The sequence below is a fragment of the Ornithorhynchus anatinus genome, chromosome 15 (genome assembly GCF_004115215.2).
Source record: "Ornithorhynchus anatinus isolate Pmale09 chromosome 15, mOrnAna1.pri.v4, whole genome shotgun sequence".
Classification (NCBI taxonomy): Eukaryota; Metazoa; Chordata; class Mammalia; order Monotremata; family Ornithorhynchidae; genus Ornithorhynchus; species Ornithorhynchus anatinus.
In genome coordinates, this window is record NC_041742.1 from 12,953,585 (window position 1) to 12,978,382 (window position 24,798).

At 53.1% G+C, this 24,798-nt stretch overlaps 1 protein-coding gene across 7 annotated transcripts in view; it reads right to left on the reverse strand.

The window, feature by feature from the left end:
• DMD (dystrophin) overlaps nucleotides 1-24,798 on the reverse strand; it is a 660,617-nt gene that overhangs the window by 93,547 nt on the left and 542,272 nt on the right. For all 7 annotated transcript variants that reach the window (XM_039914163.1, XM_039914164.1, XM_039914160.1 and 4 more), the window contains 4 exons: nucleotides 23,284-23,440; nucleotides 20,709-20,829; nucleotides 18,754-19,007; nucleotides 15,218-15,364 (listed from right to left, as the gene is read on the reverse strand). In XM_039914163.1, coding sequence (XP_039770097.1) covers nucleotides 15,218-15,364; nucleotides 18,754-19,007; nucleotides 20,709-20,829; nucleotides 23,284-23,440 — 679 coding nt within the window. The remainder of the gene's footprint in view (nucleotides 1-15,217; nucleotides 15,365-18,753; nucleotides 19,008-20,708; nucleotides 20,830-23,283; nucleotides 23,441-24,798) is intronic.

Consider the following 24,798-nt stretch of genomic DNA (forward strand, 5'->3'; position numbering starts at 1 on the left):
ACCTTACCGCTACGGGCTCTCGTCATATCCCGGCTAGACTACCGTGTCGGCCTTCTCTGTGACCTCCCTTCCTCCTCTCTCGCCCCGCTCCGGTCTATTCTTCACTCCGCCGCCCGGCTCGTCTTCCCGCAGGAACGATCCGGGCCTGTCACTCCCCTTCTTAAACAACTCCGGTGGTTGCCCGTCGACCTCCGCTCCAAACAAAAACTCCTCACTCTAGGCTTCGAGGCTCTACGTCACCTCGCCCCTTCCCACCTCTCCTCCCTTCTCTCTTTCCACCGCCCACCCCGCACGCTCCGCTCCTCCGCCGCCCGCCTCCTCGCCGTCCCCCGGTCTCGCCCGTCCCGCCGTCGACCCCCGGGCCGCGTCCTCCCGCGGTCCCGGGACGCCCTCCCTCCTCATCTCCGCCAAACTGATTCTCTTCCCCTCTTCGAAACCCTACTTAAAACTCACCTCCTCCGAGAGGCCTTCCCAGACCGAGCTCCTCTTCTCCCTCTACTCCCTCTGCCACCCCCGCTTTACCTCTCCGCAGCTAAACCCTCTTTTTCCCCTTTTCCCTCTGCTCCTCCACCTCTCCCTTCCCTTCCCCACGGCACCGTACTCGTCCGCTCGACCGTATATATTTCCATTGCCCTATTTATTTTGTTAACGAATTGTACATCGCCTCGATTCTATTTAGTCGCCATCGGTTTTTACGAGATGTTCTTCCCCTCGACTCTATTTATCGCCATCGTTCTCGTCCGTCCGTCTCCCCCGATCGGACCGTAACCCCGTCAGACGGCAGGGACCGTCTCTATCTGTGGCCGACTTGTTCATCCCAAGCGCTTAGTACAGTGCTCTGCAAATAGTAAGCGCTCAATAAATACTATTGAATGAATGAATGAATACAATCTGAGAATCCATTTCACGGTCTTCATGCTCACCGGGGTTCACTTAACCCCACCTCCCCACAGTGACATCAGCCACAGAAAACACAGATGGATTTTCCCTCCACCAGCCGAGAAGCAAAAGCCAAGTGTTCCCACGAATCCAGCAGAAACCTCCCCTGCAATATAACGGGTTAAGCATTCTCTCGCTTGGAGGAGATCATGGACGACAGCTCACCGAAGGTTCCGGATGCAAAGAGGCCCCTCGGTGCGGAATCAATCACTCGGTGGAATTTATCGAGTGATTAACGTGTACAGAGCACTCTGTACAATACAAGTTGGTAGACTTGATCCCTGCCCACCAGGAGCTTCCACTCTACAGGGAGAGGCAGATATTTAAGTAGATTAGGGATAGAGGAAACGGTAAAGAATAAGACGCATTACATAAGCGGACTGTAGATTGGAAGCTCGCTGGGGGCAGGGAACGTGCCTACCAAGTTGGATTGTAATAATAATAATAATGATATCTGTTAAATGTTTACTATGTGCCAAGCACTGTTCCAGGCACTGGGGTACATACAAGGTAATCAGGTTGTCCCACGTGGGGCTCACAGTCTTAGTCCCCATTTTACAGATGAGGTAACGAGGTACAGAGAAGTTAAGTGACTTGCCCAAAGTCACACAGCTGGTAAGAGGCGGAGTCGGGATTAGAACCCACGACGTCTGACTCCCAAGCCCGTGCTCTTTCGCCTAGGGCACGCTGCTTCTCTACCCGCTCAAGTGCTTAGTACAGTGCTCTGCACACAGTAAGTGCTCGATAAATACCGTTAATTAATTAATTAAGTACTGCGGGGCTGTGGTGAGTATCAGAGTGCTTAACGGATAGGAAGGCGGCAACCTGGGTAAACATTCTGGGGATAGATCGGAGGTCCTCGTGGAAAACCAGAGGAGGATCGGAGGACCGTGAGGAGCAGGGGGGCCTGGTGGATAGAGCCCGGGCCTAGGAGTCAGAAGGACCTGGACTGCAGTCCCAGCTCCACCCTCCGTCTGCTGTGTGACCTTGGGCGAGTCAGTTCGCTTCTCTGTGCCTCAGTTCCCCTCATCTGTAAAATGGGGATGAACACTTTGAGGCCCACGTGGGACATGGACTGTGCCCTACCCGATCACCTCCTATCTACTCCGGCGCTTAGAACAGGGCCTGGCACTTAACAAATACCACCCACCAAAAAAGCAAAACCAAACAAATAGAATAGACTCGGCTGGCAGCCCCTTGGATCCCTCGGCTAAAGCTTCGCTCATCTCCGAGCCACCATCCCAGGGCTGGGGTGGGACCGAGGGAAAAGGTCCGAGCCTTGGCTCACGCTGGTGTAGTAGACGGGGGTGCGGGGCGATCCCGATCCTGCCTCTGCCCCTCGGCCCTCAGAGAAAACCGGCGTGGATTTAATGAGAAGGTTCCGGCGGAAGACGCCCGCTGTCTCTGCTTCGGCGGTTCGAGTAAACGCGACCCAAATGATGTTGGAGCCACGAGGCTCGGGGGATTTAAAATACATCAGTGGCGAACAGCTACTCCTTGCGGCTCGTTGGCAGGAAGCCTTGTTCCCCAAATCGACCCCCCCCCCCGGAAGAATCGCGCGTGTGTCCTGAATGGAGGCCTCTGTCCATCCCCAAAGGGAAACTCTACTCAAACGACGCTGAGACAAGAACGCCACGGAGCGGCACACCTGTGAACTCCCCTCCCTTCTCTCCGTCATGACCGGGCAGTGGGAACGCATTTTCCCGGAGCCTCGTCGTGGTCTTAGGAATAAAACATGAAAATCCTCAAAAGGTAGGGATTTCGGTCCCAAGCCTCCAGCTCAAGGTGATGGTACTGGTCCAGTTCCCTGCCTCGGGCAGTTGCTACGTCAGGGCCTCTCCCTCCTTTACACTGTCAGTTCCTTGCGGGCAGGGAACGGGCCTCTCGGCTCTACTATATTAAACTCGCCCAAGTGCCTAGCGAAGCACACAGTAAGCACTCAATAAATACCACTGACTGCTTCACCGATCAGAGAAGCGGCGTGGCTCAGTGGAAGGAGCCCGGGCTGGGGAGTCGGAGGTCATGGGTTCGAATCCCGGCCCTGCCGCCGATCAGCTGCGTGACCTTGGGCAAGTCACTTCACTTCCTCTGTACCCCAGTAACCTCATCTGGAAAATGGGGATTAACTCTGAGCCTCCCGTGGGACAACCTGATGACCCTGTATCTACCCCAGCGCTTAGAACGGTGCTCTGCACACAGTAAGCGCTTAACAGGTACCAACATTATCAGATGTTCTCTTGGTTCTGGACTTCGTTCTTGAAATACAGCCTAACGTGATAGAAACCGGGGCTTCTGCTCTTGTTGGAGAGAGACAGAGCAGCCCAGAGGAACCCGCAGGAACCCACAGGAACCCACTCTCTGCTGGACGGCAGTGGAGACTCTGTCCGCTACAGTTTACTTGAATTTTTTTAAACGATATCTTCTCCAGTTCCATAGCTCTCAGGGTTTCAGTCCCGCCTGACTGTTTTCCATATTATTTCATCCCGGGTTTGGGTAAAAGGTCTCTTTCCAACTCAACAGGGGCACACATATGGGGAAAAAGGGTAAGAGAACCAGAGAGGCAGAGCTGACTGGGCGGCAGCCTGGGGAATTCAATGGGAGCCCTGGTGGGGGCGGAGGGACGTGGGGAGGGGAGGGATACAGTGGGCCTCTCCATCAGGCTATCACTCAGTGCTCTGGATTGGCCATCTGCTCCGTGCGGAGGACCGTGCCGTCGGAACATTTCCCATTGCTGTCATTTACTTGGCACATGGTAGCGCTTTATAAATACCATTATTATGATTTTAGAAGAGAAAGGCCCAAAAGCTCAAAATCCAAGTGTCTCGAGAGGTATAACTCTTTCATCGAGGATCTGTCGTATCAATATACAAGAAATGGTTGTGTAGGAAAATATTAAGCCTAGTGCCGAATGGCAGTCATCAGCGAAATCATAAGAATGTACATTTCCGTTACGCTTTGGTAACTAAAATTCTGTTACCGCAAGAGGGAGGCTGATGACAACGGCTGCTCCGATACATTTTCAATTAAAGGACTAAATTAATGGAGGGACATTTAATTAAGGCTCCACTAGTTTTGCCAAATGCTGCTAATTGAGCTGCTATCTAAAATTAAATCTTCCCCAAGTCCCCCTTCCCGATTCTTCGGCTCATCGGATGGCGGTATGTAACACGAGTGCCACCCGGCCACCTCGATGCATCCGATATACCGTCCGAAGCAAGTCGCCCCCAACGAACGGAGATTCCGCAGCATTCGAAGGGGCTGATGTTTTCGTGGGATCTGTGCCATCCTGGAAGAAGAATGATGGCTCGTGCCTCGTGTACAGACACACGCATATATACTCTTACACACTCAGGATGTGGACACACCATAGCTTTCTTATCTGTTCTGCTCCATTCCCCAGGCCCACTTGGAATTTTAAGTTGTCTGTTTCTCTCTCTCTCTCTTCTTTTCTGTTTTCTCTCTTTTCCTGTCTCCCTACCCCGGGGCGATTAAAACCCGATAGGAGGATGAGATAGTGAGGGCATCCCTCGGGACCCTCTGTGGACGAGCGATTTGTGCCCTCTGCCCATTTGAGCATCCAGCCAAATTCTCCCCCAGTGAGCTCGAGGCTGCCGAGTAGGTGCCGGTTCCTCCCGCCCACATCAGGGCCAGAAGCATGTCCCATGCTTCTGAAGCAGCAGCAGAAGAGAAGCAGCGTGGCTCGGTGGAAAGAGCACAGGCTTTGGAGTCGGAGGTCATGGGTTCGAATCCCGGCTCGGCCACTTGTCAGCTGTGTGACTTTGGGCAAGTCACTTAACTTCTCGGTGCCTCAGTTACCTCATCTGTAAAATGGGGATTAAGACTGTGAACCCCACGTGGGACGACCTGATTCCCCTGTGCCTACCCCAGCGCTTAGAACAGTGCTCGGCACGTAGTAAGCGCTTAACAAATACCGACATTATTATTATTATTATTATTATTATGCCCCGGGACGCCTGCTTCCCGCTGCCCCTGAGCCTGTGGCCTCCCGGGGGCCCTGTTTCCCCCATTTCCCGCTCGTTCACCCCCCGACCACCGTCACGGACCCAGCCTCCCAGTCCCCAGGCTGCCACCCTGGGCGCATCGTCGGGTCCGCACCGCGGCCCGACGACTCCATCGCCCCTCAGCCCGTCGCTTTAGCGCGAAAGCAGGGGGCCTTCCGTTAGCGGCTGGACCACGTTTGGTCCGCACGGACCTCGCCCGGGCGTCATCGAGGCCTAATATTTCAGGACTCCACGGTGGCTGGCCGAGGCCACGGAAACCGGTGCTCATCGTTGAGCCGGCCCTTCGTCCCTTCCCCCTCGTTTCGGGCCACTTGGGCTTCCCTCCCACTTTGGAGGCAGAGAAGCACAGAAGCCTGACCACATCTCATCATCCCGGGGCGCCCTGGGTTTCGAGCCCCTCGCTGGAGACCCTCTCCAACCACGGGGACCGGGGCCGACCTCTCGCCGGGGCCCGCCCCATCCACGGGTCCGAGGGCACGACGGCGAGGCCGGGGTCGGGGCGCCCCTCCCCACCCCGATGCCCAAGACCGGTGGTGGCCAGGGCCGGCTAACTTCAGCAGGGGAAGACCAAGACCTCATCTTTGTCCGGATGCCAGTCCGCCACCGCGGTCCCCAGCCCGGTGGCATTCCTCGAGGAGGAAGAGGAGGATGAGGAGGATGATGCTGATGCCTTTCCACAGCTGGTGAGCAGTTGTTGGGGCCACCCGGGGGGGGGGGGGGCGCGGAGGGAGGGGAGCTGGGAAGCTGGGTGGGGATGGGAATTTGCTTCACAGTCTCACCACTTCCCGTCACCCGCCGGACACTGCCCTGTGAAGGGAACTCATTCCCGTCTACCAGTAGATACTGGGGTGGCCAGACTCTCCAGGAACCTCCAGCCTGCCAACCCCCGACCTCCCCTCCTCCACCAGAGGCCGATTGACACAGGTGGCTAACGCAGGCCGCGCGGCTCCCTCGGGAAGGGTTTCTGGAAAAATCCCAATGGCTGGAAGGAACCTTCAGGACATCGGAGTGTCGGCTTCTTGGGGGCAGGGAATGGGTGTTTTGCTGCCGGTGGACTCTCCGAAGCTCCGGGCATGGGGCTCCGCCCTCATTTGAGACACCATGAGCAGCGGGGCCCAGTGGATAGAGGACAGTTTTGGGAGTCTGAAGGACCTGGGTTCTCATCCCAGCTCCGGCACCTGTCTTTTGGGTGACTTTGGGCAAGTCACTTAACTGCTCTGTGCCTGAGTTGCAACGTCTGTAAAATGGGGATTAAGACTGTGAGCCCTATGCGGGACAGTGACTACGTCCAACCCGATTACCTTGTATCTACCCCAGTGCTTAGGCCTGGTTCACAGTGAGCCCTTAACAAACACCATAAAGACAAACAGACCAAACATCTTTTGTGCAAATGACTGACTGATTCCTGGCTGGGGGGGAGGCCTTACCTGTCTTTTTAAAGCCCTTCTTCGGATTTGCCGGTCAGAACTGTTGATTTTCACATTCCAAACACAATCACGGGCCGAGGAACAAATGGTACAGCACGGGCACTTTTCGACCAAAGTACCAACGCCACGGAGTCGGAAAGCCAAACTTCCTCCTCCCACGATTTCACAGTGCCCCTACCCACCGCATCCACGTTGTCCTCTCGGAGGGTCTCTCCCGAGATTAGAAACCGGTGAGCTCTGCGATAGGTAGATGGGGCTCCAATCTGCAGTAAAACGCTGCTCTTGTTGTTAACGATGTGGACCCAGTAACGAGACTATACTGAGGGCTTTCCGGAGTCCGCTTTTCCCACACTTTCACTGCCCCTCAGAGATACAAACCAATTACGTGAGCAAAATATTTCGTGATTCCCCTTTAGCAGGCATACAGAAAGCGAATCCATACACTCTACATCTTCATGGACCTACAGACTATGTCTTTCTAGCCCATTAGCCCTGGAAATCATTCACTCATTCAATCGTATTTATTGAGCGCTCACTGTGTGCAGAGCACTGTGCTAAGCCCTCGGATAGTACAATACAGCAATAAAGAGTTACAAACCCCGTCCGAAACGGGCTCAATCGATAAGAATCTCCTGAGCACCCACTTGAGGCCAAGCGCTGTACTGAGCACGCAAGGGAGTCCAACACAACAGCAATAATAATAATAATAATAATACAACGCTAAGTGATAATTATTGCATTTGTTAAGCACTTACTATGTGCCAAGCACTCTACTAAGTGCTGGGGTGGATACAAGCAGAGCAGATTAGACACAGTCCCTGCCCCACATGGGTCTCTCAGTCTTAATCCCCATTTTTTTACAGAGGAGGTAACTGAGGCACAGAGAAGTTAAGTGACTTTCCCAAGGTCACACAGCAGACAAATGACAGAGTTGGAACTGGAACCCGGGCTCTTCTGACCCCCGGGTCCGCTTCCCGGAACTATCCGCGGATAACGGCCCAGCATTTCCCGGACAACCACTTGGTGACGGGAACCGTACTGAGCTCCCGAAGTGTTGTCATGCTGCACAACCTGGGTGCCGGCAGAAGAGGCCTCTCATTGCTCAAGGGAGTCCCAACCCTACCTGGAAACCCTGCTGTGGTGCTCTGGGGCCCTAGGCAAGAATCCAAATCCAAACATGCATTTGGAAATCTGCATGTCCATGCAGAAATAGCAGGGCCCGGGAGGCAGAGGTCCCAGCTCCGCCATTTACCCGCTTTTGTGATCTTGACAATCGATCCACTGCATTTACTGAGCACTTACTGCGAACAGAGTACGAAGCATTTGGGAGAGTACAACATACGAGTTGGTGAACAGTGAGCTCACATTTTAGAGGAGACACTTAACCTCAATGTGCTTCAGTTATCCACTCCGTAAAATGGAGGTGAAATACCCATTCTCCTTCCCCCTTAGACTGTGAGCCCTTTCTGGGTCAGGGACTATGTCTACTTGGTTTACGTCCTATCTATCCCAGTGCTTAGTGCAGCGGGTGACACATAATGAGCGCTTTAACAAATCCCAGGTTTATTATTATCAAAACTATCGAAAGCAGAATTTTGAACATTTTGGAAATGGAGGTCATAAGTGTCCCCACAACATTGACGTACATGCCCGTAATTTATTTATTTATATTTCTGTATTCTGTCTCCTCCTCTAGACTGTAAGGTCACTGTGGGGGGGGGGAGGGGGGGAATGTGTCTGTTTTATTGTTATAGGGTACTCTCCCAAGCGCTTAGTACGGAGCTCTGCACATAGTAAGCACTCGATAAAAACCATCAGATGAATGAATGAAAGGAACAAGACAAGTAGCTGGTGTTGAAAAACTGGAGCCTTCACGACTCCCAGAGACCTCTCACTTTCCCTTCCAAAAAATCTCCCCCAAATTCATCTTCCTCTGGTCCGGCCACGGCAACTTCCCTCTGACGTGATGGGAACAAACAAAATCCCCCAGAGATGCTGCCTTAAAATATATTCCTCTTGACAATGTTCTGCGCTCAACCAACCTTGGTAGGAAACAGAATACTCTTAATTATGAATACATTAACTAAATTAGTAACATGAGATGGATATGCAATTAAGGGGCTGTTAATTGAAACTGGAAACACAGCTGTGTTCAGCTTGGAGATGAATCACTGCAGTAATGACGCAGCTGTTTAGGCCCAGGGATCCTGAAGCCCGGAGCCCAGGGCCCTCGTTCCACGCTGTGGCGCCGCCACGGTGTCGGATCCCAGGAACGCTGGGAATCGGGGCCTCCGGGGATGGACGTTCAGGCCTCCCGGATGGAGGATTTAGCGTTCTCTGAACATCGGCCATCTGATTCTCCGGCTTTCAGAGAATGTCCACCCGGAGCCAAAGATCAACATCTGGCTCGGAGGGAGGGAGGGAGGGAGGAAGGGAGAGAGTCAGACGCCAAACCTCCAATTTGCCAGCAAGACTGGGCCTGTTTGGAGCTGGGAACGCCAGGCAAGTGTGGGTGGGCTGTGACTCTGCAGTGCGAATGGAGGAGCCGTGCACCGAGGTGGGGCGCAATCCTGGGTCGGGATAGGGGATGGCAGGGCAAACACATTGCTTTTCTATGCCAAGCCCTCGGGACCGTGCTCAAGACTCTACACTGTAAGCTCACTGGGGGCAGGGAACAAGTCTACCAACTCTGTTTTACTCTCCCAAGCACGTAGTACAGTACCCTGCGCTAAGCGCTCAATAAACAAGACCGACCGAATAGCTGTCGTTGATGGACTGAGAGGGATCCAGGTAGCCCTCGGCACTTGCGGCTTTGAGGGGCAACCTGTGTGGGGACCGGTGGGCATCCAGAACATGGCCACGGAGAGGTCCGGGATGGGGTCTGCGGCTCTGGGGTGTGTGGATGGAACACGAGATGGGGAGGGAGGGAGGGAGGGAGGCGGCCCCGACCTGCCTCCAGTCTCCGATCCCCCTTGGCTCTGTCCCACCCTGCCGATCAATCCATCCATCGCTCGATCCTTGTCGACCTTGCCGATGATTGGGTTAATGGTCGCGGGGGTTCCCGGAGCCCAGGAAGTTGGGGCCAGATGGTTTCATCCGCCCACCCAGAGATCTGGCAATGGAGAGCGATAGTTTCAGGGCACCCTAGAGCTCAGGACATTGACGGTGATGGTTCTAGGGCCGCTCCCAAAAGCCCAGGCAGGCTGCCAGGGAAGAAGCAGGGGCCTGCTGAGGCCTGCCGACCGCCATCACTGAGCTTGACTGGCTACAGAAGCCCGCCGTCCACCATGAGCTCCAGGGGTCATTGGCTGACTGGGAGGCACGGTGGGGCTGGTGGGGGGCGGTGGGGAGGCGAGGACTGTCGCAGAGACTGCTGTCCTTCCGACACCAGAGAAAATCACGGTCCATATCGCGATCTGCCTCGGCGTCCGTTTCCACTCACAGCTTCCCGACTCGTACCGCCCGCACGTTTTCTCGTTCGCCAGATCTCATCGGCTCTACCTTCGCGACATCTCTGGTTTCCGGCCTCCTCCCTCTCCAGCCAAACCGTTAGTACACTGACCCAAGAACTTATCCTAGTCTACCTTGACTACTCCATCAGCCTTCTCAATGACCTCCCTGCCTCCGGCTTCTCCCTGCTCACTCTTCCGGCTGGATCTTTTTTCTAAAAAATAAAACGCTCAGCCCATGTCACCCCACTCCTCGAGGATCTCCAGTGGTCGCACGTCCACTTCCGCATCAAACCGAAACCCCTTACCATCGACTTATAGACACTCAATCAGCTCGGCCCCTCCTACTACAACCTGTTCTTTTAAAGCCATCCTGTATCTAGAGCGCATCTGGGCCACCAACCTTTTGCCCATATCCTCTCTAGGACCTGGCACTCCCCCTCCCTTCATCCCCGACAGTCCATCGCTCTCCCTGCCTTCAAATTTCTCCTAAAAATCACATCTTCTCCAAAAGGCCTTCCCTGACTAAACCCTCATCTGCCCATCTGCCCTCCACTCCGCACTGCCTAAACACTTGAGTATGCAACCTTTAATCGATCAATCTATCATATTTATTGAGCACTTACTAGGTGCGGAGCACCGTGCTAAGAACTCGGGAGAATACAATATAACAGAGCTGATATGTTCCCTATCCACAAGGAAACTACGGTCCAGAGGGGGACACAGACATTAATAGAAATAAATTACGGATACGTCTACGAGTGCGTGGGGCCGAGGGAGAGGCGAATAAAGGGTGCAAATCCGAGTTGCAGAAGGAGTTGGAGAACAGGAAATGAGGTCTCTGTTGGAAAGGGCTCTTGGAGGAGACGTTGTCTCAATTAGGCTTTCAGGGTAGTGAGAGCGATCGTCTGTCGGATAAGAAGGGGGAGGGCATTTGAGGCCAGAGTCAGGCCGTAGGCGAGGGGTCGGTGCCGAGATAGATGAGATTGAGGTAGAGTGAGGAATCTGGCACTAGAGGAGGAAGGTGCGTGGGCTGGGTTGTAGTAGGAAGTCGGGGAGGTGAGGTAGGAGGGGGGAAGGCGATCGGGCACTCTAAAGCCGAAGGTAAGGAGCTTCCATCTGATGGGGAGGTGGATGGGGAACCACCATAGGTCTCTGAGGAGCGGGGAAACGTGAACTGAACGTTTCCGTACAAAGACGATCTGGGCCGCAGCGTGAAATGGGGAGAGACAGGAGGCAAGGGGGTCAGCAAGGAGGCCGACGCTGTAATTAAAGTGAGACGGGATAAGTGTTTCGAGAAGCAGCGTGGCTCAGTGGAGAGAGCACGGGCTCTGGAGTCAGACGTCACGGGTTCGAATCCCGGCTCCGCCACTTGTCAGCTGTGTGACTTTGGGCAAGTCACTTAACTTCTCGGTGCCTCAGTTACCTCATCTGTAAAATGGGGATTAAGACTGTGAACCAACGTTATTATTATTATTATTATTAATGTGGTAGCATTCTGGATGGAGAGGAAAGGGAGGATTTTAGTGATGTTGCAAAGGTTGAACTGATAGGATTTAGTGCCAGTTTGAGTATGTGGGTTGAATTGAGAGAGATGAGTCCAACGCAATGCCAAGGGTACGGGCTTATGAGACAGGGAAGATGGTGGTGCTGTCTACAGAGAAGGGAAAGTAAGGAGGAAGACAGGGTGTGGGTGGGAAGATGAGGAGTTCTGTTTTGGGCAGGTTAAGTTGGCAGTGTCAACGGCACATCCTGGTAGAAATTTCCTGTAACAGAAGATTTAATACAAGACAGCAAAGGAGGAGAGAGATCAGGACTGGAGAGGTGGATGTGATAGTTAGAGATGGTAGTTGAAGCCGGGGGAGCGAATGAGTTCTCCAAGGGGGTGGGTGCAGCTGGAGAATAGACAGGGACCCAGAAGTGAATCTTGACCTACCCCCACGTTTAGGAATTCTCTTTAAGCATTTTGGTACTCAACCCGGTCCTACGGAACTTATGACCTCTCCTGACACTCTACTATTCCCCCTATTTGTAATTTATTTTCATGTTTGTCTCCTTTTGTAGACTGTAAACTCCTTGTGGACAGGGACTGTGACTACCAAATCTACTGCACTGAACTCTCTTACGTGCTTAGTCTCTGCCCATAGTAAGTGTTCAATACACCCCGGGCTGATTGGGGGGGGCCCTCTCATCAGTCCTCTGCCTCACTTGTCCATCTCCAGGGGCTTCCACAAATTCCCCACCTTGTTCTGCAAATAAATACAGCTCTTTCCGGTGTGAGTCCAACTCCAAAATATGGTGCATGTGTTCATGAGTGAAAGAGATACCTGTGGCTGATGGACTGACTTGAACATTAGATACTTTCCGGATTTAAGCTTCAAATAATGATAGGACTGAATAAGCACCTATTACGCGCCGAGCATCGGAGTAGATATGAAGCGATAAGATTAGACGCAATCCCTGTCCCTCCTAAAGCTCACAGTCTAAAAGGGACAGGTATCTCACCCCATTTTACAAATGAGGCAACTGGGCTGCAGAGTAGTTTAGTGACTTTCCCCGGTTCACCAAAAAAGCAAGTGGCGGAGATGGAATTTAAACTCAAGTCTCCCGACTCTCAGTCCCAGAATGTTTCCCCTAGGCCAGGCATCATTTCAAATGGAGTATATTGCAGCCAGTCCTGACAAAGTCTTAGTATGGCAATGAAAGGTGTATGTCCAACAAGAATTGAGATTACTTCATTCCACTTGTGCCTTTTTTATGGTTTTTGTTAATCAATTACTATGTGCCAGACACTACTGAGCCCAGGGTAGACAAGCTAATCAGGTTGGACACAGTCCAACTCCCACCTGGGGCTCAGAGTCTCAATTCCCATTTTACTGATGATGGAAATGGGGCACAGAGAAGTGAAGCGACTTGTCCGAGGTCCCACCGCAGACCAGTGTGGGAGCCAGGATGAGAACTAAGTTTCTCCTGTCTCCCAGGCCCAAGGTCCCTCCGCTACACCACGTTGCTTCTCAGTCAATTGTACGGTCTGTTGCCCACCACGAACAAGGCTTAAAGGGGAGGGTTCAGATCTCATTCTGGAGGTTGAGCATCCAGGGATTTGGAAGAAGATCTCCGGGTGGAATGTTGGGATAATGAAGGCCCGGTCGTTTTCCATTTCAATAACATGTCTGACGCTCAGACGGCTAGTTCGTGGGCCAAGGGATAAGAGGATGGGATTGCTCAAATGGTCCGGTTTAGCTGGGACAGTCATGGATTTCAGTCCTGGACATCTGTGGGCTGAACCGGGAGACTCTGGAAGACCATTCAAACACAGGGGAATGGGACCTGCTCCCCCTGCTTGCCTGGAGTCCCGCCACTCTCGCTCGTTTCAAGTGATGAGAACCCACCGACAACCAGCCTGGAGCGTATGTGGATGTGAGTGATGCCTGTCTACTTGGTTTGTTTTGTTGTCTGTTTCCCTCCTTCTAGACTGTGAGCCCGTTGTTGGGTAGGGAGTGTCTCTATTTGTTGTCAAATTGTACTTTCCAAGCACTTAGTACAGTGCTCTGCACACAGTAAGCGCCCAATAAATACGATTGAATGAACGAACGAGTGCTTGAGCTCCAAGGATTCCTAGAACTTGCGGGCGTTGACGCTTCCAGAAGGGTAGGGGCATTGACCCCACCCATCTACCCTCTCCTTTCGCACTACGAAGAACAACAACAACCGACGACCTCAAACACATCCCACCTTTCGCTGTGTTCCCATTTCCAACCCTCCATCTTTAAAATTCCATTTCCCAGGTTGGTCCTTCTCCCTTTGGCTTAGGGAGGGACACCTGGCTTGCAAAGCACCCTTCCACTCAACGCTAATGACATGGTACCAATGTAGAACGGGGAGATGCTACAAGAGGGTGGGAAAACAGTCAGTACTCTCCAGAACCAAAATCTGCATAAAGCTGGAGAAATTCCCCACAGTGGATTCTGCTCCTGGGTGAATAAGACAACGGTGGTTCCTGGGGATTCTTGTTCAGTCCATGTCTCCTCATTCCGCAAGAACCTCCGGTGGTTTACCTCGGGCTTCAAAGCGCTATATCATCTTGCTACCCAGCGGGTATAACTTGGCTCCTCTAATATCAACAGACTCATAGTACCGCGATCTCATCTATCTCTGATCTCTCACCCACGACCAACCTCTGGCCTGGAACGCCCTCTCTGTTCACATTCAACAGATGATTATGCTCCGCACCTTTTGAAGCCTTATTTAAGGGCATAGCTCCTCCAAGAGCCTTTCCCTGACTAAGTCCTCTTTCCCTTTTCTTCCACTCCCTTCTGCATCGCCCCGCTGTGCTCCCTTTATTCACCCCTCCCCCAGCCCCACAGCACTTATGTACATATCCATAATTTATTTATATTAATGACCTCTTCCCCGACTAGAATGCGAGCTCACCGTGGGCGGGGAATGTGTCTACCGCCTCTGTTGTATTGTACTCTCACAAGTGCTCAGTACAGCGCTCTGTTCAAAGTTAGCACTCAATATATACAACTGATTGACTCTGCTTTACATCAAGCAGAAACAGTTCAACATCGTAAATGGAGAATCTAAATAAAAATACGTGTCCAGTTGAAAAATTGAAGTAAGTGGAGGTAAAGATCCACAAACCAAAACCAACAGTCACCTTGGTGCCCAGGGCTCAAACACGCTAATGAATGGAGACTCGGTGATATGCTGATCTGAATTCTTCATGGCAGCACCTTCAGGTGATCAAGAAATAGCCAGCATTTCGGCCCGATTTGATGGAACGGCCTTGACGAGCGTCCAGCTGCTTCAATTTCTCAAGGCCAGAAGCACAGGGCGTGTGAAAAAAATTAACAGAATCTCTCCCTTTTTTAAAATGGTATTTGTTACATGCTTACTGTGTGCCGCTATGTGCCACTGCACTGAACATTAGGGAAGGTTTAAACGAATCAGATTGGACAAGGACCCTTTTCCCACCAGAAAAGCCCAAGGTCGCACAGCAGACAAGAGGCGAAGCTGTGCTTAGAACCCAGGTCCCCCTGACTCCTAGACCCAGGCTCTATCCACTAGGACACGTTGCTTCTCCATCATTAGCACACCAATCATTTAGTGACCACCCAGGGTGCCCTGCGTAGGTTAACCGGGACCATCTGTGAACAAGAACTCCAGAAATACCCACACAAGATCGACTGCCCAGCAGCGGCCGATTTCAGTTCCCTTCGCTTCCCTTACGGGAGCCCAGTGGTCACCCGAAGCATGAGGATCGGTCCTTCCGGGCCCGTGGCCCTCAGAACTACCATACGTGACCTCGGAAATCCCGGCAGACACGCACGTTCCGCTCAATCTGCGCCTGCCGGGCCGACTGAGATGCACTTACCTGCAGGAGTCTCCACCGGGAGTTGAGGTCCTCGAGGCGGTTCAGGTTGCACGGAGAGAGCGGGATGTCCGACGCGGCCAGCTGGTGGCCAAGATCGTTCACGTGATTCACGTTCTCCTTCAGAGCTTCGACTTCCGCTCCGAGGGCCTACGAGAAGCCATGGAAGCCGACCGTTAAAATGTGAATACGTCCAGCCCAGGAGACCCACGGCATCGGCTCAGGGGGAGAGTCGGAATGAAATTTTTCTCAAATCCTAATTTCATCAAATTTCTGTCCGGCAGAATCTGAGAAGCGGCGTGGCCTAGTGGACAGAGCAAGGATCTGGAAGTTAAAAGGACCTGGGTTCTAATCCCGGCTCCGCCGGTCGCCTGCTGGATGACCTCGGGCATGTTGTTTCGCTTGTGCGTGCCTCAGCACCCTCATCTGTAAAATGAGGATGAAGACTGTGAGCCCCAGGAGAGAGTGGGACCGCGTCCAACGCGATGATCTTGGATCTACCCCAGCGCTTCCAACAGCCCCTGGCACGTAGTGAGCCCGTAATAAATACCACAAAAAAAGGAAGGCTTTGGCATCCCCTAAACACTTGCATCTGTGCCCTTTAAGTACTTGATATTCATTGCACTCGCAGCCCCACGGCACTTTTGTACAATAGCCTTTCACCCCGCCATTTCCCCTGCCCGGAATTGATTTCAGTGTCTGCCTCCCCCATCGAGATTGCGGCTCCCGGTGGGCAGGGATCGTGTCTGACGGGACGAACTCTCTCAAGGGCCGAGTGCAGAGCTCTGCCCGCCGCAAGCGTTCAGTAGACGCCACTGATTGATTTTTGCCCCGAGCCCGTCGACGGGTCCCTACGACCCAAAGCCTGGTTCACTGATACAAAATTCCAGCGTCATCTGTGGAATAATAATAATGATGATGATGGCATTTGTTAAATGCTTCCTGTGTGCCAAGCACTGTTCTAAGCGCTGGGGTAGATACAAGGTAAGCAGGTCGTCCCACGTGGGGCTCGCAGACTTCATCCCCTTTTTACAGATGAGGTAACTGGGGCACAGAGAAGTGAAGTGACTTGCCTAAAGTCACAGAGCTGCCAAGTGGCAGGGTCGGGATTAGAACCCACGACCTCTGACTCCCAAGCCCAGGCTCCTGCCACTGAGTCATGCTGCTTGCTCTCTGAGGAGGCTGGAAGGCATTAACATGGATCACAGCAAGTTCCCCCAAGGTGTCCCTCACGGATCTTTGCTAGGCTATACGGGATCCCGGGGCCACCACGATCCTTTCTGTGGGCCAGAACTTGGGCCTGCGTGAACAGCTCGTGAAATGTACCGTTTGAGTCCCAGGATGGGATAATCCCCGTCCCAGCCGGCTGCTGAGAGCCGCGGACGTTTTCCTTTCCTTTTTTTTTAAACGGTATTAGTTGAGCGCTTAGCGTGGCTTAGTGAAAAGAACAGGTGCTTGGGAGTTAGAGGCTCTGCCACTTGACGGCTGTGTGACTGTGGGCAAGTCACCGAACTTCTCTGTGCCTCAGCGACCTCATCTGTAAAATGGGGATTAACACTGTGAGCACCACATGGGACAACCTGATCACCTCGTATCTACCCCAGTGCTTACAACAGGGCTTGGCACATAGTGCGCCCTTGACAGATGTCATCATCATTATTATTATTATCAACTGAACTGCTGGCAAGAGAAGGTACCTTGCCCTTCTCTTGTCCGAGATCACACAGCAAGGCGGCAGAACGGGGATTAGACGCCAGGTCCTCTGACTCCTAAGCCCGAGCTCTATCCACCAGGCTACGTTGCTTCTCTTCTGCTCCCTTGGGCCTGGTGGACACAGCGGGAGATCACGGCCGGACTGGCAGAAGAACACCTGAAAACGCCCCGGACCCGAGCCACCCGGCGAGCCGAGGGCAGCAGAGGGGCCACTCCAGCCGGGTCACAGGACACGGATCTCGGCTGCTCTGATTTTCGCTCCAGTTGACGGCTACAGCGGCAGAAATCAACCCAAGAGGAGCAGAGGGCATCGATCTGTACCCAGAAACTCGGGGAAACGCAACGCAAGTCACTGCAAATATCTGCTCTGGTGGAAGGGTCAGACCTCGCTTCGCGAAGTCCCATTTCACATTCGGTTTCTTTGTACCAAGCCATTAGCGTTATAATTACGATATCTAATAAGGGCTGATTATCTGCCAAGCACTGTTCCTGGCAGTGGGGTAGATACAACTTATGTCGAGAAGCCAGCTTGGCCTAATGGATCGGGGGTGGGGCTGGGAGTCAGAAGGACCTGGCTTCTAATACTAAGCCCACCATTTTTCTGCTGGGTGACCTCCCTTCTCTGTGCCTCGATTACCTCATCTATAAAATGGGGATTAAGAATGCGAGCCCCATGTCGGGCAAGGACCGGATTCAACTTGATCCACCCCCACGCTGAGAACACTGCCTGGCACATAGTAAGCGCTTAACAAATACCACATTTATAATTATTACCATTCCCGCCTGGCACGTAGTACGTGCTTAAACGGTACCATCCATAAAAAAGAAAAGTTAAAGGCGAAGTCTCAGTTCAAGAGGCAGCTCTTCATTGCCGGAGGCGAAAGAATACACTGCTAATTTTTCAAACTCGCCAGAACGGAGGCTCGGTCAGGGAGTCAAACACTCACACGAGGGAACGGAATCTGGCTGGGATTCTCTGGAAAAAGGAGCTGGACCGATTTTGTCCACTCATAATAATAATACTAATAATTATGGTATTGAAGCGCATACTGTGCGCCAGGCGCCGGGTTGGACACAGTCCCTGTCCCACCTGGGGCTCGCATTCTCAATCCCCATTTTACAGATGATGGCGAAGTGAAGTGACTTGCCCAAGGTCACGCATCAAACAAGTGGAGGACCTGGGATTAGAACCCACGGCCTGCTGACTCTCAGGCCCGGACTCTTTTTACTATGCCAAGGTGCATCTCTCATCCGAACTTGACTTGGACTAGTCTCGACGTGCATGACCTGTGGTTTCTACCACCTCACCTGTTGTGAGAGAGCATAAACTAGACCCCCTAGCCTCCCGCTTGCCCAAGATACACCATGGAAGCAGTGGGGCCTAGTGGCTAGACCACTGGCCCGGGAGTCGGAAGGATCTGAGTTCCAATCCCAGCTCCACCACTTGACCTGTGTGACCTTGGGCAAGTCGCCGAATTTCTCCGGGCCTCAGTTCCCTTATCTGGACCATGTGGATTAAGAGCGTGAGCCCCACGTGGGACACGAACCGTGCCGGACCCGATCAGCTTCTATCTCTTCTCCAGTGCTTCGCAGAGTGCCTGACACCCAGTAAGCGTTTAACAGATACCATTAAAAAAACCAAAGCCAAACACCAACTACAAGAGCGCTAGACGAGAGAACAGAACTCCGTGGCTAAAATATCCTCTCATCTTGGGGGAGAAGGAACCGGGTTCAAGGTAGAGAGCACCCCCCCTCGCGCTCTCGGAGGAGGCTAGCGAGAAGCGGCGGCAGAGCAGCAGCAGCGTGGCGGGGTTGGCGGACGGTACCTTGACTTTTTCCAGGTGATCCTGCAGCGAGTCGACGAGCAGGTCTCCCACGGGCTGCCAGGCCTGGGCGGTGACCTCCGCCCGCCGCAGCTTCCCGTCCAGCTCGTCCGCGGCCTCCTGGAGCCCCCGCAGCCCGGCCAGGGCCTCGTCGATCTGCCGCTGCCAGGCGGCGGCACGCAGGCTCAGCGCCTCCCACTGCGCCGCCACGTCGTCGGCCTGTTTCCGCAGCAGCGGGCCGGCCTTCTGCGCTGGATCTACATTTCCGGGGCAGAAGCTTCAGGGCACGGGGTCTTGGCCGTTAACCGTCGGAGCGGGCTAAACGGAACACCTCTAGAGGGATCCCCCTCACTCCGAAATCGCTCCACCCCAGAATGGCCTCCCGGCTGAGGAGAGCACGGGTCTCTCCGAGATAAACCCAGAGGGAGCGTGGCCTAAGGGACAGAGCGTTGGGGCCTGGGAGTCGGAAGGACCTGGGGTCCGATCCCCATTCTGCCACTCGTCTGCTGGACGACCTCGGGGAAGTAATTTCACATCTCTGTGCCTCAGTTACCTCATCTGTAAAATGGGCATTAAGCCTGGGAGCCCCATACGGGACCAGGGCTGTGTCCAACCTGATTAGCTCGTATCTACTCCAGGGCTTAGAACGGCGCTCGACACATAGCGAGTGCTTAAGAAATACCACCGTTACTCTTACTGATGTTAAGGGGCCTAGCTTAGTCAAGGAGCAGGCGCTTGGGAGTCCCGGTTCTGCCAACCGCTTGCGATGTGACCTTGGGCAGGCTTCACTTCTCTATGCCTCTTTTTCCTCAACTGTAAAATGGGGATGAAATGACGCTTCCTTGAACTCGGACCGCCAGCCCCCTCTGGAACAAGGACGGTGCCCGATCTGATAAACTAGTATCTACGCCGGCGCTAGAACGGTGCTTGACACAAAGTAAGCTCTTAACAAAACAAACACACGGAACCAACAGTCAGGTTTCCTGAACACGGGGATTGTGGCCCCAAAGAACGCTGTGGTCCCCGAAACCTGGGCCGTAGCGATCTCATCTCGATCGACGTCATGTGCCCGCACGCGATCGTTTCTTCCAACACAGGGTCCCAGCCTGGCAGGAGTGTGATGATGGAAGCGGTAGAGGGAAGGGCAGTGGCTCTGCCAGAGCCGCCCCCTAACCAAACCGCGTGTCCGGTGAAACAGGTGGGGTAGGATTGACTACACTTTCCCTCACCTGGGTTAACACAAACTGCTCCGTCTGGGAATCGGTGAGGCCGCCGGCTGGCCAACGTTCCCGGGTCCGGCACGTACCGTGGAACAGTTGGCCAGGCTTAATTCTTCAAGTCCCCTCACTGAGAGTGTCTGTTCCTCTCTTTATTTATGAAGAACAATAAAATAAATCCGGGTATAATAACCCCAGAGAAAGGTTCGACTACTTCCGCCGCATGTTTAATGAGAAGCAGTGTGGCCTTGTAGATAGACCTTGGGCCTGGGAGTCGGAAGGCCTGGGTTCCAAACCCAGCTCTGTCACTTCCTCGGCCCATGACCTTGGGCGAGACACTTGGACTCTCTGGGTTTCGGTTTCCTCATCTGGAAGATGGGGATTCGATGCCCGTTCTCCCTCCTACCTACACCGAGAGACCCTTTTGGGACAGGGACTGTGCCCGACCTGATTACCTTGGATTTGCCCCGACGCCTAATACAGTGCTTCAATACTGAACGAGTACCACAGTTCTTATTATTAGCGATCACTCGGTGCCCACCGTGGATTAGGAGCTCCCTTTCCTTTAGCTTTCAAAAGTCAGAGTTAGACCCGACCGGGAAGCGGAAGAGCTGATCCGACTGTGGCAGCCAGACTACGGATTGCGTGACCGGTGTCTCCCCAGATCCGCCGTCCCCCCCCAACCCCGACGGTTCCCCCACCCCCACCCACCTCCTCCGCCCACGGCCACCGCCCAGTTACCTCTGGATTCCAGGAAGGGTCTCTCTGGTCCTCCCGCAGGCTGCTCGCTCAGTAACGTCCGCACCGACTCGAGGGCGCTGGTGATCACCGGCTCTTTGGTTTTTAACTCTCTCTTGAAGGCCTGGGAGACGACACGGAAACGGGCACCTTGGGAGCCTGGAAGCTCCTCCGGGACCACCCCAGAGTCCCGGGTGACTCCCCCAGGAACCCCCGGCTGTTGTTATGGAGGAGATTCTATTCCCATCTCCCAGGAGGGGATCTGGCGACCAGATCTGGTTCGATCCGGCTCTATGGCGGGCAGCGTCAGCCGCCCGGAGCGACAGCACCGTCACCACCAGGACGGGGAACGAGGGGACCCTCGCCAGCCCCAGCCGCCAATCGATCGATGGAGAAGCACGAGAAGCGTCGTGGCCTAATGGAAAGAGCACGGGCCTGGGAGGCGGAGGACCTGGATTCTAATCAAGGCTCTGCCGAACGCTTGCTGTGTGACCCTAGGCAAGTGGCTTGATTCTTCTGTGCCTCAGTTCTCTTCTCCCTTCTACTTAGATTGTCAACTCTTCTAGACTGTAGGTTTGCTGTGGCAGGGAATGTGTCTGTTTATTATGGCTGTACTGAACTCTCCCACGTGCTCAGTACAGTACTCTGCACACGTAAGCGCTCAATAAATACGACTGAATGAATTCTTAGACTGTGAGCCCCATGCGGGACAGGGCCTGTATCCAATCTAGTTAACCTGTATCTAGCCCGGTGCTTCAGCACACGGCACTTGATAAATAGTAAGCACTTAGCAAATACCATTAAGAAAAAATCAATCCAAGGTATTTATTGAGCTTCTGAGTGGAGGGCACTGTACTAAGCAATCGGTAGAGGACAATACAACTGAGCTGGGAGACACGTTTCCAGCCCACGGTGAGCTTCCAGTCTATAAAAGGAGACGCTCCTGTCCATATGGTCCAGTACGTACTTCACTCTGCTGCTGCCCAGGTCATTCTTTTACAGCAACGTTCAGTGTGTGCTTCTCCCCGTCTCAAGAACTTCCAGTGGTTGCCCATCCACCTCCGTATCCAACAGAAACTCCTCACCAGGGGCTTTCAAGCACTTAAAGCCGCTCGGACAATCTCCCTTCGCTGCTTTCCAACTACAACCCACCTGCACTCTTTGCTCCTCTAGTGCCAACCTACTCACTGTACCTCAATCTCATCTATCTCGCCGCCGACCTCTCGACCACATCCTGGCTCCGGCCTGGAACACCTTCCTTCTTCATGTCCAAGAGACGATCGCTCTCCCCATCTTCTAGACCTCATCGGAGGCGCATCTCAACCGAGAGGCCTTACCTATTTTCTCACTCCTTTCCGCATCACCCTGACTCGCTCCCTTTATTCACCGTCCCGTCAGCCCCACAGCACTATGTCCATGTGCATAATTTATTTATATTGATGTCTGTCTCCCTTCATAATTATGGTCTTTTTGCCTTACGATGTGCCAAACACTGTTCTAAGCACGGGGGAAGATACAAGGTCATCAGCTTAGACACAGTCCTTGTCCCTCATGTAGCTCACATTTGAGGTAGGAATGACAAGGATTTAATTCCCATTTTACAGACAAGGCGAGTGAAGCACAGAGAAGTTAAGCGACCTGCCCAAGGGTCACCCAGCGGACGAGTGGCAGAACCTGGGTCAGAATCCAGCCGTCCGACTCCGAGGCCTGTGCTCTTCTACTAGGCCACGCTCGAGACTGTAACCTCGTTGTGGGCAGGGGATGTTTCTGTCATACTGTTATATTGTACTCTCCCAAATGCTTTGGACAGTGCTCTGCATACAGTAAGCGCTCAATGAATACAATCGATCGATTGAGGTCTTCCACGAGGTTGGTCGAGAGAAAGCCCTGTGACGCTTTCTGGGTTCCTAGATTTTGGGAGGGAGAAGACTCTGCTTGTCTTAGCTTTTCTTTGAGATGGGAAGTCTCGATACACGTCCCAGTTCAAAGCAAAACAACAGCCACGGGACCGCGGCACAGCTCTGGGAAGCAAGGACAACGTTGAAGACGAAGCTGTTGTGTCAGCCTGAGGGTGTCGGTGAAGAACGGCCCGTGCCGGGCTGATGGAAGTTGGGCCCCAGTCCTGATTCCTCTTCAGACACTTCAAGCAGAGGCCCCCACTGTTAAATCAACCAGAAGGGAAGCGAATCCCCCAAAGAGAATCCATTTACGCTGTCACGTTCTCCCGAATTCCAGAGTTATTTTAGTACTTTAAAAAACGACAAAACTCAAATGCTTCCTTGGGGGAAAGGCTTCTATCTCTGTTGAAATTCCAAGCTAAGGTCTGGCTGAGATGTCCGATTAATTCAGTGGGAAACATGGGGGAAAAGCAGATGATTCCCGGACACCGCACCCGCCCACCCCCATCCCTCGGCGGGAAACATGGGCTATGAAGTAGGGAGAGAAGCCAGAGAGATGACATTTCAGAGAGGAAATAAACAGGTATAGAGGAAACGGACAGGTTACAGAGAGACTACACAGAGAGACTGAATCAATTACATTTCCTGACCACCGGCCAGGAGGTCAGAAGGATCCTTACCCTGTGCGTGTCATTCTGCTTCTGCACCGTGGGGCTGTCCCCGCCGACGGGCGGCTGCTGACTCAGTTCATCTTCCTTCAGCTGCAGCCAGGCCAGGAGCTCCTGAAGCGAGACGTGGAGCCGCTTCCACTGGTCCGAACCGGCTTCCAGGTGAGACCTGCGGAGCGTACGTGAGAAGATGTCAAGGCCAGCGAGCAGGATGGGCTAACCGTCCAGGCGGGCCAACTGGCTGCCCTGCTTTGGGGTTTTTATGTTATTACTATGGGCCAGACACTGAACTAAGTGCCTAGCGCGGAGAGCACGGGCAGGGGAGTCGGAAGGTCCTGGGTTATAATCCCGGCTCCGCCGCCAGTGTGCTGTGTGAACTTGGGCAAGTCAATTCATTTCTGATGTGCTTAGAACAGTGCCTGGCAAATACTAAGTGCTTAACAAAGATCACAAGTATCATTACTATTATAATCAGTATCTCTAGAATACAAGCTAATTTATTCTTTCATTCAATAGTATTTATGGAGCACTTACTATGTGCAGAGCACTGTACTAAGCGCTTGGAACATACAATTCGGCAATAGATAGCGACAATCCCTGCCCAGTGACGGGCTTACAGTCTGATCGGGGGAGTTAGACCCAGTCCATGTCCCACCTGGGGCTCACGGTCTTAATCCACATTTTACAGATGAGGTAACCGAGGCAGAGAGACGTGAAGTGTCTCGCCCAAGTGGACAAGTGGCTGAGGCACGATTAGAACCCAGATTCTTGTGACTCCCGGTCCCAGGCTCTACCCCGTAGGCCATGCTGCTCCTCAACAGCCTGATGCAATTCCTATGGTCTACGGGTGGAAGGGAACTGAGTTCCGACAGTTTTGCCTGGATTACCTCTCTGACAAGAACCCAGACGGTCGGCTCGGTGTGAACGGGGATTGTCTCAGTTTATCGCTGAACTGTACTTTCCAAGCACTTAGCGCAGTGCTCTGAACACCATAAGCACTGAATATATATGCCATTTAATGAATGAACGAATGAGTCTCCCTCCTGCGACAGCAGCAGGGAGAAGGCTGCAAGGGGCAGGCACTTAACTACTCAGATCTCAGTCTGCCCTGGCGGGACCCTTTCGATCTCAGTCTACGTGTCTTTGAGGGGCTGGGGTTCGCACGCTGAAGTAACGGGGCCACTGACGAGGAAAATGACTCCGTTTTCACGTTTCAGCCAAAACAAAATTCAGATCGAGAAATGATTGATAAGCTCTCTCTCCACCCTCTAGCTTTATTTCTGGCTACTTTTTCTCATCTCCCCTCTTTTCCACCCTGACCACATTCCCCATATTGTTCAATTCTTGATTACTCTAAGATGGATCTTTCATCTTGTAGATTCTTCCAGGTCCCTAATCTCCCTCCTCTTTCTTCTTGCTTTCTCTTTCTCACCCTCCACTAATTCTTTCTCCCTCACCTCTCTCCTTTTGATCAACTAATCAATCAATCAATTGTATTTACCAAACACTTAATGTGTGCATGAAACT